The 12,802-nt window shown below is 40.3% G+C and overlaps 1 protein-coding gene across 4 annotated transcripts in view; it reads left to right on the top strand.

Moving 5' to 3' along the window:
• The window catches only part of RTKN (rhotekin), a 1,021,076-nt gene that overhangs the window by 712,614 nt on the left and 295,660 nt on the right, over positions 1–12,802 (top strand). For all 4 annotated transcript variants that reach the window (XM_044064015.1, XM_044064017.1, XM_044064016.1 and 1 more), the window contains exon 4: positions 11,541–11,594. In XM_044064015.1, coding sequence (XP_043919950.1) covers positions 11,541–11,594 — 54 coding nt within the window. The remainder of the gene's footprint in view (positions 1–11,540; positions 11,595–12,802) is intronic.

Raw genomic sequence — 12,802 nt, 5'->3', positions numbered from 1 at the left:
CTCAGTGAGGCCCTTCTGTAGGATGTCCACATCATTTGGGGACTTGACTATGGCTACTAGTTTGCAGTCATCTGCGAACTTCATTAGCCAGAGGCCTTCTGTGTTAGCATGTACTTCAGAGAAGTAGATACCAAACAGGAGAGGTCCCAGGATGGAACCCTGTGGTACTCCACTTGTCACTGCTTTGAGGTCAGATTTGGAGTCTACAACTTTTACAGTGTGGGTTCTGTCAGTGAGCCAGTTGGCAACCCATCTTGTGATGTATTGATTTATACCTAGTTTAGTGAGTTTAGCTATAATTCCAGAATGGGGAATGGTGTTGAAAGCCTTGGCGAGGTCAAGGTAGGCTGTGTGAACCACCGTACCCTCATCCACGGCTTTGGTGACTGCCTCAAAGAAGTAGATCAGGTACAGGAGGCATGATCTGCCTTTCACAAACCCGAACTGGGTGGGATCCAGAGTTTGGAGGTTACCAATGTCTTTGTTTATGAGTTTAATGATGATACGTTCCATGGCCTTGCAGACCAGGCTCATCAGGCTAATACGTTGATAGTTCCCGGGATCAGTGGTGGCTCCCCCTTTTAGAGTGGGATAACTGTTGCTGTGCACCATTCAGTGGGCACAAAGCCTGATGCGAGGCTATTATTGAACATGGTGCTTAAGTGGGGAGCCAGTTCGTTCTGAAGTTCATGTTAAACACAGCCTGGGATGTTGTCCGGTCCCATGGATGCTGTGTTTTTGGCTTTAGAGAGTGCAGCTATTACCTGCATAGTTGTGATTACAGCGACTCTGCATTCTTCCTGTATAGATATGGGCCCTTTAGGGGGGTGAGAGGGGGGTAAAGTCAGCACTGAACCTATCTGCCAGGATGTTGTCAATATCAGTTGGTTCTATAATTTTAGTGCCTTTGTGCTGTAACTCAGAGCAGATCTGGGTGTTGCCATCTAGATTCTTGACATAGCTATAGAATGCTTTGTGGTTGTCCTTGGATTTAGTGGCGCTTTTGTTTTCGTAGTTAGCTTTGGAGGATCTTATAAGGGATTTCAGCTTCTTACTGAGGCTGACCAGGGAGCTCCTCCACTCATGGGATTTTACTCCCTTTTGCAACACTTTCTTCCTTCTGTTGTACAGTTTGTTTATGGCAGGGGACCACCAGATTGGTTTCCTTTTTGGGAGGATAATGTCTTGGTTCTGTTTGGGATAGCACGATCCATGCACTCGTGTAAGTGCTTATAGAGTGCATTTGTGTAGGATTCAGCAGTTGTAACTGTATTGTCCCTCTGCATGGGTGTCATGAAGTTCACCACTTCTGTCTTAAGCAGCATGGAGTTGGCTTTGGAGAAATTTTTTACTGTAGTTTCCTTAATGTGGGGTGGGGGCGGGATGTGGATATCAAGGGTGATGAGCTTATGGTCAGATCGGACTAACGAGGAGTTGACTTCAGGTGTGGGACACCGGTCACTCATGTTGGTAATGACTAGGTCTAGGATAATGTTGCCCCTGGTGGGAGTGTGGATAAGTTGATCTAGGGCATTGGAGTTTATGAATTCCAGAAAGCGTTGAGCTAAGGAGCTGGTACAAGAATAGTTTTCCCAGTTAATGGTGGGGTAGTTGAAGTCGCCCATTATTAGGGTGTTTGGTTGAACCCTAATATTTTCCAGTACATCAAGAAAAGAGGAGTGGGATTCCTGGGGCATGGTGGGGGATCTGTAGCAAGCTACAATTTGGATTGCAGTTTTGCCCAGAGTTAGTTGCACTTGGATAACCTCGGATGCATTATGCTGAGCAACTAATTTGATGAGAGAGCTTTTATCTCTTTGTTTGTTACTATTCCTAATTTTAGGTATGACTTTTTTCTTTTGCTGTACAACCTGTTTAGCTTTGGATTCCAGTAGGGTAGTTTGTTTTCAGAGTTTGTTTTGGGCTTACTTCTGGCAGGCACAGCAGCCTCTATCTCACCAGGTTGTACAGAGTGTCTGTGAACAATTCCACAACAGCTACTGTGTTATCTGGGTTGGAGGGGCTTGGAACTTTCAGAGGTTATTGCTTAATAAAAAGTAGTTTGTCTTGGAACAGTTCCAAAGTGTTACATGTGTCACATAATTGATTTTTAATTCAAAGGATAATACCTGTGATCTGAGTTTACCAGAGAGGTCATGACATTAGATGGAATGCAGTGCTCTGCCATATTTGTGAGTACCAGGTCCAATATGTTTGTACCTCTAGCAGGCAAATGATGTACATTATCTAGAGTGTTTGTGTATACAAGTTCAGGAATCTATGTGCGTGCAAATTTGGGGTCATATAGAATTCCCAGTCTGTTTAGGGGTAATTTAAGTCACCCATGAACATGGGTCTTGGTTGAATGATGAATATCTCAAGTAGGAATAAGTATGAAATATGTGTTTCCTAAGATAATGAATAGTGACTAATAGCTTGATTGAATATAGTACTCTACTCTGTCTATGATAACCTGTACTTGGAGAAACTCTATTAAAAAAACACAAAATACACTGCAGAACAGGAACCATGACACACACGGTGTATAAATTGGATAGTATTTGTCAAATTAAGTTATTCCAAGAAGGTGAAGTCTGAGGTACCAGAATAAACTATATGCCGGTTTAGATCCTGTGGTGTGTCGTGGTTCCTGTTCTGCAGTTTATTTTTTGTTTTTTGACTTGGAGAAACTCTAGCATGTCATCTTGTTTAAACAATATAGAGATATGCTTGCTAATGATGCAGATCTGGACACCTTTAGTCCATCTGTGCAGCTGCTGTTAGAAATGTGTGGAAGGCGCTGAAACCTTGCTCTGCTGGGGTATTTTCTGTGGCTTTAAAATGTCTTGTTAACTGCACCTAGGTCTACATTATTCAGGGTGAGGAGAGCTTGGAGGGAGTGGGGCTTCTTGTTTAAACTCCTGGCATTCAGTAGTAACACCTTTAGATTTCCATGGGTTTATTTTGCTGTGTTGGAAGGTTTGTCAGCATAACTAAAGTAAGGTCATGGTATTTAATGTCCTGTTTCCTGTTATTATCCATCACTCTAGTCAATGTTTTGTATTTCTAAGACCTATTTCTTGCCACACTGCTAATCTTTTTCTTGCCCCAAGACCTAAATAGCGTAATAAAATCATGTGCAGGATAAGTGTCTTAAGTCTCAAGAGTGTATGTGCAGGGCTTAATCTGTGTGGCATTTGTGTCAGCATGAAACTGGATTCTGAGGGCAGAAATGCATACTGCTTTACATTTTTTCCTCCGTCTTTGCTTTTACCTTCTTCATTGCCCCTTGTTAGAGGTGACCCAGGACAGAAATGCTCAGCAATATGCTAGAAGACTTTAGCCTCTTAGTTTGACAGATATACTTCTTATGAGACCTGTCCAGTTTTCCTTTCAGGAAGGAAGATCTGTGAGATATTTTGCTGCCACTTTGCTCTCAAGGTAAGTTCCTTATTGACTCATAGAGTTAAAAATATTCCAAGGCCACCGTCTCATGACCATTCTCACTGAGTCAGTATTCTCAGGCAGCATCTCTTTTTTTTCCAGAAGGGCCATACCAGCCAATCCTGGAGCACATTTATGAATACAGATTCTGTCATCTAGTTTATTGGAAGATAGTGAGTCTCACTGTTTAACATATAGTAGAAGTTTATTCAGAGGTTTTGGAGGTACTAGGTTATAAACTTAACATTCTGGTATGTTTTATTTACATGCTGATGAAGATTTAGGTCCCTGGTTCTGGTACTGCTGGAGATATTGGGCTTGTAGAGAAACAGTAGGTTCAGGACATTTGGATCTCTAATGGGATGGTAAATGAGGCCAGATATCTTCCCTCAAAAGTCTATGATAGTGAATAAATGCATAGAGCTTCCAGCTTCTCTTGGTAGCTCAGGGGAATTTAGGCATGTGAGCTTTTTGTTAGGAACATTTGAGGTCTTTCTAATAGTTTAATATGTTTATTGACATACATCCCAAAGGAAGTGTTTTACTCCAAAATTGGCATGATCAATATTGAGTATAAGGAACTCATTACCTCTTTAGACCTCAGTGATATTCTTTTGGTAATTAGTTGGACTAAATAAAAGGATCTCCTGACAGTTGCTGTCACATGATCGTCAAAAGAAAGGAAGCTGTCAACTCAAGTATGTAGGTCCCTAACTACATTTTCATATTGTAGAGGTGTATTGTCTAGACAGTATGGGGTGTATGCCAATAGTGATCATACTGTACTTTTCAGTATTTTGTTTGAGTCCATTTTTAGTAGACCAAGAGTTTATTTTGGAGGGTTTGGATATCATAGATTGACTTAAAAGCAACACATGGTTTTTCAAACATCTGCAGACTTTGTTAACCAAAGATATTGGTTTTGTTCTGGGAGATCTGAGAAGTAAGTACAAAATGGAGATGTCCCAGCTAGGACATAAACAAACAACATGTCTGTTTATTGATACACCAGTACATACACAGATGTTGGGCGTGGACACAGAGGGCGGTCTTAAAAAAAGAGCGCCCTCTGTGTCTGGTCACAACATGTGTGCGTGTATTGGTGTAAAATCACACACACCTGCTGTTTGTCTTCCATTCCATGAGAAATTTGAATAGAGGACATTCCTGCTTCAATGGACAAGTACAGGGGGGATTGGGGGGAGCATGTGGTTAGTGATTTGCTCAGGCTCAAATCCTGTACCTTAGTTACAGGAAATAAGAGAGCATCAGATGCATTTTTCAAGGAGATGAGTTTCAGGTGCATTTTCAAGGAGCAGTGAGCTTCAAGAGACTAGAAGTTTACTGCTGCTCATGCTAAGTCTATTTACTATATGCAAATGTTTTGTTTAGCAAATGGTATCACTATTGAAAAGTATTGTTACTAGCAGAACAGGTAGCATATTTCCTTTGGATGCAGAAGGCTGTGGGTTCTGCTCCTACAACATGTAGATGGATTGCTGATACTGTGTTGTAATTTTAGTAGGGTGGGGTGCTGCAGTCCTGAGTATGTCCTCCTTTGGATGAGATGCCTAGTAACTATCAAACTGTTAACATTTTGCCATCTATTCCCTATTTAAATATTGCCAGTTTACTTTTTTGTGTAACTTAGGAAATTATTCTTTAAGATCAGCAGGCACTGAATTTGTAGATGCAACACTGAAATATAAAGTTGTTTGCTAGCAGCAACCTCTTCATTAGTTACAGATCTCTTTAATCTGGAATTATTTGTATGATTTTTACACCTGCGGAGATTGGGCACATTGACTGATATTGGTGGATTGTAATGACAGAAGTTTGAGTAGCTTTTTATGGTTGAAATGTTCTGAATTGGTCAGTTTTGCCATTATTATTGGTTCATATGTTTCATTTCATTGTTTACTAGAAAAATGTTCAAACTACAAATTTAAAACACACTCTAACAAGTGGTGTTGTATTATACAAAGGATATAATTTAATATCTTTTATCAGGAAGGTGAATCAAAGAACTCATGCATGTTTTCATGATCATAAAAATGTGTGCAAGGGGCCTGTGATTTGGAAACAGCTCAAAAGTAAACTTTATCCACCACTGGCCAGATGCATTTTCTTTGAATGTGGGTTTCAATGCCATTTCAATGAATGTGAGTTTCAAGGGCAGAGAAGTTTTAATGCTAATTCTGTTCTCATTGTGTGACTTTAATGCTTTGTTTACCAAATGCCTATCAGTGTTTGTGCATTAAAATTTGAATTAAAAGTTTTAAATTAAATCCAAATATTTGTAATCATTGTAGAAGTAAAGCAGAAAACAGCATGCACGCTGACAGGTTTGAATGGTGTTTATGGTAACTGTGGAGAAATTGCCAAGTAATGGGACACTGGAATGGCCTGGGGGGTGGCTGTGTATGGGGGCCCTGATCCATTCCCCTGCCTAGGGCCCCATTTGACCATAATCCAGCCCTGGTCCCAGCACCAAGCCTTCATTAACAATGCTAGACTCTTTCATATTTTCTGACGAGGCACTAGCAACTCACACTGCATGGGTTCTGTCTTTTAGCAAGTTTACTATCAATCTTACCATGTATGGGTCAGTTTTTAAAGCAACTAGTTTTTCTAAGATGCCAGCATGGGGAATGGTGCTGAAGGCCTTGGCTTGGTCAAGAAAAGCTACCTGCATTGCATGGCCATCATCTACAGCTTAAGTAACCCTTTTGAAGAAATTTACCAGATTAAATAGATAGGATCTACCCTTCACAAAACAAAACTGTTGGGGATCAAGTCTAACAAGATTCTTCATATCACAGTTTATGACTCAGTTACAATACATCCTACAGCTTTGCAAATGAAGTCTATAAGTTTGATAGTTCTATAATTACTGAGTCAGATGTTCTTCGTGTTTCACTGTTGCAGTCATCACACTTGGGTTATCTGCCTGCAGGTAGCCCTCAGTCGGCCCGAATACCAGAGACTTAGTATTTCTGCTTCTGTTGCTGTTGCTCCAGGACTGACTTTAAGTTGTCAGGGGTATAAAAACAGGCAGCTGATGCCATTACATCAGTTTTTCTTGCCCCAAATGTCAGGAGCCCCCCAAATAGAGATCTAAGTTATGATGGTGAAAAACACCCCCAGTAAAAGGTAAATACCAATACCCCTGAAGGGGGTGAGTATTAAACATAGAAAGGAGAAAGAGAGCAAGAGAGAGGAACAAGGGGGCTGGAGGGAGGCAAACCAGGACTGCAATAGTGAATACACTCGAACATCTACATTTATGGTAAGTGTACACAACTGTACTATGTTCTTCATGTTTCACTGTTGCAGTCATCACACTTGAGTAGATTCCCAAAGCTGAGGAAGGGTGGAGGCAGTCAAGAAGAGTTGGGGCTGGCTAGTATGCCTTGCAGGATTGCTGTTGCAAAACCCACCTTGGATTTGGAAAAGATAGGCAGGTGGTAATGCTTGGTGAAGGTATGTACAGAACTCCAGGTAGCAGCTTCCAGGATGTCCCTGGTAGGGACTCCCCTGAGGAATGCTGTAGAGGTAGACATTGCCCTAGTGGTATGTGTTCTATCTTTAGAGGACATGATAGAGTTCGTCAGTGCTTTTGTAATGCTTTTCATATTGTAACTTAAAGATGGGTTTTGAATGTACTAAATAATGTATGGAGTTTCTTGTTTTTGTTGCATAGTTTATTTATGGTGGAGAACCACCAGGGTGGTTAGTTTATGGATTTCCTTATATCACAGTTATGGTAGGGACTCCTAGCTCTAAAAAGTATCTAAATAGGTGTCTAATTCTTTAGTAATCTTGGTGGTGTATTAAGGTTAGGGGAGGTGCAGTCATAAATGGATTTTGATGTTACACCACATAGTAGGTTGAGGTTGGCATGTTTGCAAATTTACTGGACTTGCTTGGTATATATGCTTTTGGGAGTTGAACACAGGAGGTCAAAATTTTATAGTCCAGCTTCACTTGAGGCAGGAGAAACTAGAGGACCAGTGTAAGGGGTGAGCATATTTATAATAATCAGATCAAGAATGCTACGCCTTGTAGTAGGCTTATTTACCAACTACTCAATGGATTTTTTTTTTAAGTCTAGAAAATTTTAAGTATTTTTTACACTGATCCCAGTTTATTGAATGGTAGTTACTAGTTAATCACCCAAAATAAGTGAGCATTTGTTAATAAGGAGATCATTTAGAATACTGATGAACTTGTACATGGTCATCGGGGAAAAGAAGGGGGTGTTGTCACCAGCTAGTAACTGATAATTAATCCTACCTATACTGATCTGTAGTTCAGTAAGTTCAGTATGATCTGCCTGGAAACCATATATTCCTTGACAAACGTGAAGTTTCACTAACTGCATAGATATTGATGTTTTCCAAATGTAGGGGTGTCTTCGGATCAGGTAATTTATTGTTTAGACTTATGGCATTCAGGAAAGCCACCTTAATGTGATCCAGTTTTGGGACTGATATTCTAGCTATATTGGAATGTGCATCAGCTGGTCTCTGCCTAAAAAGAGGCAAAAGGGGACAGCACTGCATGAGTCATGTGTATCCTTGTTTTGAATGCATGATAAGCTACTTATGGTTGGATACCCAGTCATAATCCTCTGTCTTTTACTTTCATGTAGCAGTCATTCGTTTCTTTCCTACTCATATTGTGAAATTCATTGTACGTAGCTGCCAGGGCTGAATCACTTTTTCATTTGTATCTGCTGTATGTGGCTGGTATAAAATTAAGTGTAATCATTTAGTGTATGTGAGTATGAGTGTCTGTTATTCTTCATTACTGAAGAGTGCATTGACTTGTGAGACTATTATCTGCTGACTGAACTGGAAGTGACAATAAAGGGCACACAGAAACAGGCATTTCTGCATAGACATTTTAGGAAAAAAACATATTAATTTTGCTGATATATGCATTTTATAATTTGACCAGTTACTTATTATGTACATGAATTAGTTTGTCTTCGAGTGAGTGACATAGATACTATTTTTGTACTTAAGTTAACAAGGTTTCATGCCAGGCAAACCTTAAGGAGGAACTTTATGGTTTGTGTATTTCTGACCATATTCCTGAGAGTCCACTGTACACTTTATTATGAACCTGTAAGTACCCAAGCTTTAGAAGTTCTACAACTTGGGTACTTCCACCTGTGCAATATAAAGTGCATGGCATGCTGTCAGGACTGTGGTCAGAAATACATCTGTTGAGTCCATGCTTACAAAGCTGTTTCAGTTTTTGTTTTCTCTCTACAGGTGGAGTTCAGCAGTTACCAAATACCACACAGTAGTGACGTTATTTCACTCCTATTGCCTTCTAATACTTAATGCCATCCTTTCTCATAGTCATCTGAGTTCCCAAAAACAGATCCTCTTTATGAGTGGTACAAAAAACATGCACTCCAGTGAAATTGTCTCTCTCATAGCTTTTGAAATTGGGTAAAACAGTAATTAGTTCATAGCTGTATGGTAGATTACCAATCCTGTTCTTCCTTCTGCTTCACAAACCAACCAGTTTCAACACTAACTTTGTTCGTAATTTAGAATGAAATTTCTGCGCAGTTATCTTTAAAACAACTCCACTTGTATCAAGTAGATGTTTATGTTATGGTAGAACAAATCTCTAAAAATGCCCTTTTAGATTACAGCATGCCCCTCTTGCACTCCACCCCCCCCCCCAGCCTTTAACAGCTTCCGGCACCCCTGTGCTGTTTGTTAAAATTGCTTGAAAGTAGCCCTGTGCTGTGACATGACAGACATATGTCCAGAGGAGACGGACATTTTATGTTTAGTATAACAGGTATTTGGCCTAGGCTGACGCTGATATTACCCTAGAACATTCTTAGTGACTCAGATCAACCTCATTTCTGAAATGAGCAAGATTGTTGCAGTGTAATCGAACACTGTGGCTGTCATAATCAGTGGAGGGCTGTCTATCCCTGATCAGGTTAGTACTTTTCTTCCTGTGCTCCCCTAATCTCCAGTCATGAATGTACAATGATGCTGTCAAGGGGCATGTAGCATTGCTAGGTTTGTACACATTCGATGTGTGCCATGCTCCTCAAATGAATGCCATGCATACTTTAATCCATGATATCAATAAGATGCCTTTCCATAGTGACCTACTGTGATGGGTAAGGAAAGCTTTTGTAGGGATTTTTAAACAGTTATAGCCAGCATGCTGTTTCTGACAACACAGATCCCTCACTAAAACTTGATGTATATTGCTGCATTTTGGGGATCTGTTCATCATTGTTGCACCAGTGGAATGGTTTTGAAAGAAAGTGATGTACCACTGATGAAAGCAATAAGCTGAAACCGGTCTAGTTTTCTCAATAAATCTTCACACTCCTAAGGTGCGGGCTTTCATTTTTCTCTTGGAAGAATCTTTGTCAGCTTTGTATGCCATCTCTTGCCTCCTGACTTTTCCTCCATAAAGAAGTGTACCTTTTGCAAATTCAGCAGCTTTTTTGTCTTGTTTTTAGGTGATCTACCTGTACCATCAGGACTTCATTGATAACTAGTATTGTTTTGCACTTACCTTTGCATATGTTTCCTCTCTGGACTTGAATGGAATCTACATCTCATTAATTTTCAGCTAAATAAAGACTTTTTCCTTTTCTATGGTTTATGTAACTGCTGGAGTATTGGCTTATTTTTTTATTCATTCATTAACATGCACATTATCTAATTTTAAGAGTCATTTTCAGGTATGTCCTAGATCAAAAGGTGCTAAATAGCAGTAAAGGGGGACCCTAATATATGTATTTTGCAGTGCATTGACCATATGGAACTAAAGTAAAAAAATGTTAACTCAGTAAGCCCACTGGACATACAATCAATTTTCAGGACTGACTCAGAACCAATTTCTGGTTAAAAGATTTGCTTGGACTTGCATAACAGGCAAATGGAGATTATCAAAAATCAAACCCAAGACTGCTGCAATGTCTACATCAAGCAGTAAATAGTCTTAAACATCCATATCAAAGAACCATGTGAAAAATGTTGAATGTGGTAGCTGGTACACAGTGATGTTTGCAGTATATGATTTTTTTTTGCAAAAGAGACTCCTATACCACCTGTTATATGATATAAACATTAGCTGTCTGACAATTGCACTTGTATAGCTTTTTTGAAACACTTCCTTGCTCAGAGGGTCTTGGGTTTAACACAGTGGTAGATCAAGTATTGACTGAGACATTTATTTGCCGAGCTGGTTAAGGGACCTAGTGATATGACTTACCACTAAGAAGATAATACAGAACAGAAGAATGCAGCAGTGTGACCCAGGGCTTCCGTACTCAGTCTAGTGTTCACATTTGCTTAGTGATAGTTGTGGTACAAAACTCCTTGCTCTTGCTGATTAAGTAATGATTCTTTTTTTCTGGCATCTAATACTATTTCCTGTAGCCCAAGTGAAGCAGGTTTGAGAAGCTGCTCCCAATGTTGACCTAAGATGTGTAGCATACTCTGAATGTCAAGATTCAGCAATAGATAGGACTGAGTACTCCAACATGTGCTGTTGTGCTTTTGTGAAGGGTGAGACAAACATGATCTGCTGTTGTGTCACTGTGTGAGTGACCACATGTCACAGACAGTACAGTCCATTTTTGGAAGGAGAAGGGAGGGTGCTATGCATTCTCACTGCTTGTATCTTAGGAAGCAAAATGGAGAACTGTAATCAGGGCACATACAGCCTGACTGAGGCTGTCACCCACAAGATTCACATCAGTTAACCTGGGTATCACCTGTTCACTTCATGTTCTCTATGATAAAGATCTTTAGACACATTTTTCAGTGGAGATGAGGGGAAATGTGCAGCTGAAGAAGAGTTTGATTTACAAAACAGTTGTGGGACTGGGATAGTTTAGCCAATGTGCAGTGACAGGATATAAACTGAGTATGAACAGTGAGGCCTGTAAAGAACTGATAAGCTTTCTGTTTTAGTTCACTTGGGATACATGTGGACCAGTTAGTTTTTTTTTTAAAGAGCAAGCAACTTTATACAGCTTAACTGAAGTTTTTGTTATAAATTGGTTACATTTTGTTTTTCTGTGTTTTTTTTGTTAGACCTCAGGATACCACTGATGTGGAAGGACACTGAACACTTCAAAAACAAAGGAGGTAAGAGAAGATCTATTGATCAATAGTATACTATCTGCACGCTATTGTCGAAGTTGGTGTCTTATTATATTATGAATGGTTTGTTTTTATATATATATATATATATATATATATATATATATAGATATATATATATGTGTGTGTGTGTGTATATCATCATCATCATCTTCTTTCGGCTGTTCCCATTAGGGGTCGCCACAGCGGATCACCTGTTTCCATTTCTTCCTGTCCTCTGCATCTTGGTCTGTCACACCAACCACCTGCATGTCCTCTCTCACCACATCCATAAACCTTATCTTAGGCCTTCCTATTTTCCTGTTACCTGGTAGCTTCATCCTTAGCATATTTTTCCCAATATACTCCGAATCCCTCCTCAGCACATGTCCAAACCAACGTAATCTTGCCTCTCTGGCTTTGTCTCCAAACCTTCCATCATGGGCTGACCCTCTAATATACTTATTCCTAATCCTGTCCACCCTTGTCACACCCAGTGCAAATCTTAACATCTTTAACTCTGCCACATCCAGCTCAAACACCTGCCTTTTTGGCAATGCCACTGTCTCCAACTCATATAACATAGCTGGTCTAACTACCCTCTTGTAGACCTTCCTTTTCACTCTTACAGGTACTTGTCTGTCACAAATCACTCCTGACACTTTTCTCCACCCACACCATCCTGCCTGTACTCCCTTCTTCACCTCTCTTCCACACTCACCGTTACTCTAAACTGTTGACCCCAAGTATTTAAACTCATCCACCTTCACCACCTCTACTCCTTGCATCCTCACCATTCCTCTATTCTCCCTCTCATTCACACACATATATTCTGTCTTAGTCCTGCTGACCTTCATCCCTCTTCTCTCTAGAGCATATCTCCATCTCTCCAGGGTCTCCTCCACCTGTTCCCTACTCTCACTACAGATCACAATGTCATCTGCAAACATCATAGGCCATGGGGACTCCTGTCTGATCTCGTCTGTCAACCTGTCCATCATCATTGCAAATAAGAAAGGGCTCAGAGCTGATCCTTGATGTAACCCCACCTCCACCTTAAATGCATCTGTCACTCCCACCGCAGACCTCACCACTGTCACACTACCCTCGTACATGTCCTGTACCACTCTTACATACTTCTCTGACACTCCTGACTTCCTCATACAATACCACAACTCCTCTCTAGGCACCCTGTCATATGCTTTCTCTAAGTC

The sequence above is a fragment of the Protopterus annectens genome, chromosome 2.part2, assembly GCF_019279795.1.
Source record: "Protopterus annectens isolate FY-2018-M chromosome 2.part2, PAN1.0, whole genome shotgun sequence".
Taxonomy (NCBI): Eukaryota; Metazoa; Chordata; order Ceratodontiformes; family Protopteridae; genus Protopterus; species Protopterus annectens.
The sequence above is the reverse complement of the archived record's forward strand: the minus strand, read 5'-3'. Positions and strand labels throughout refer to the sequence as shown.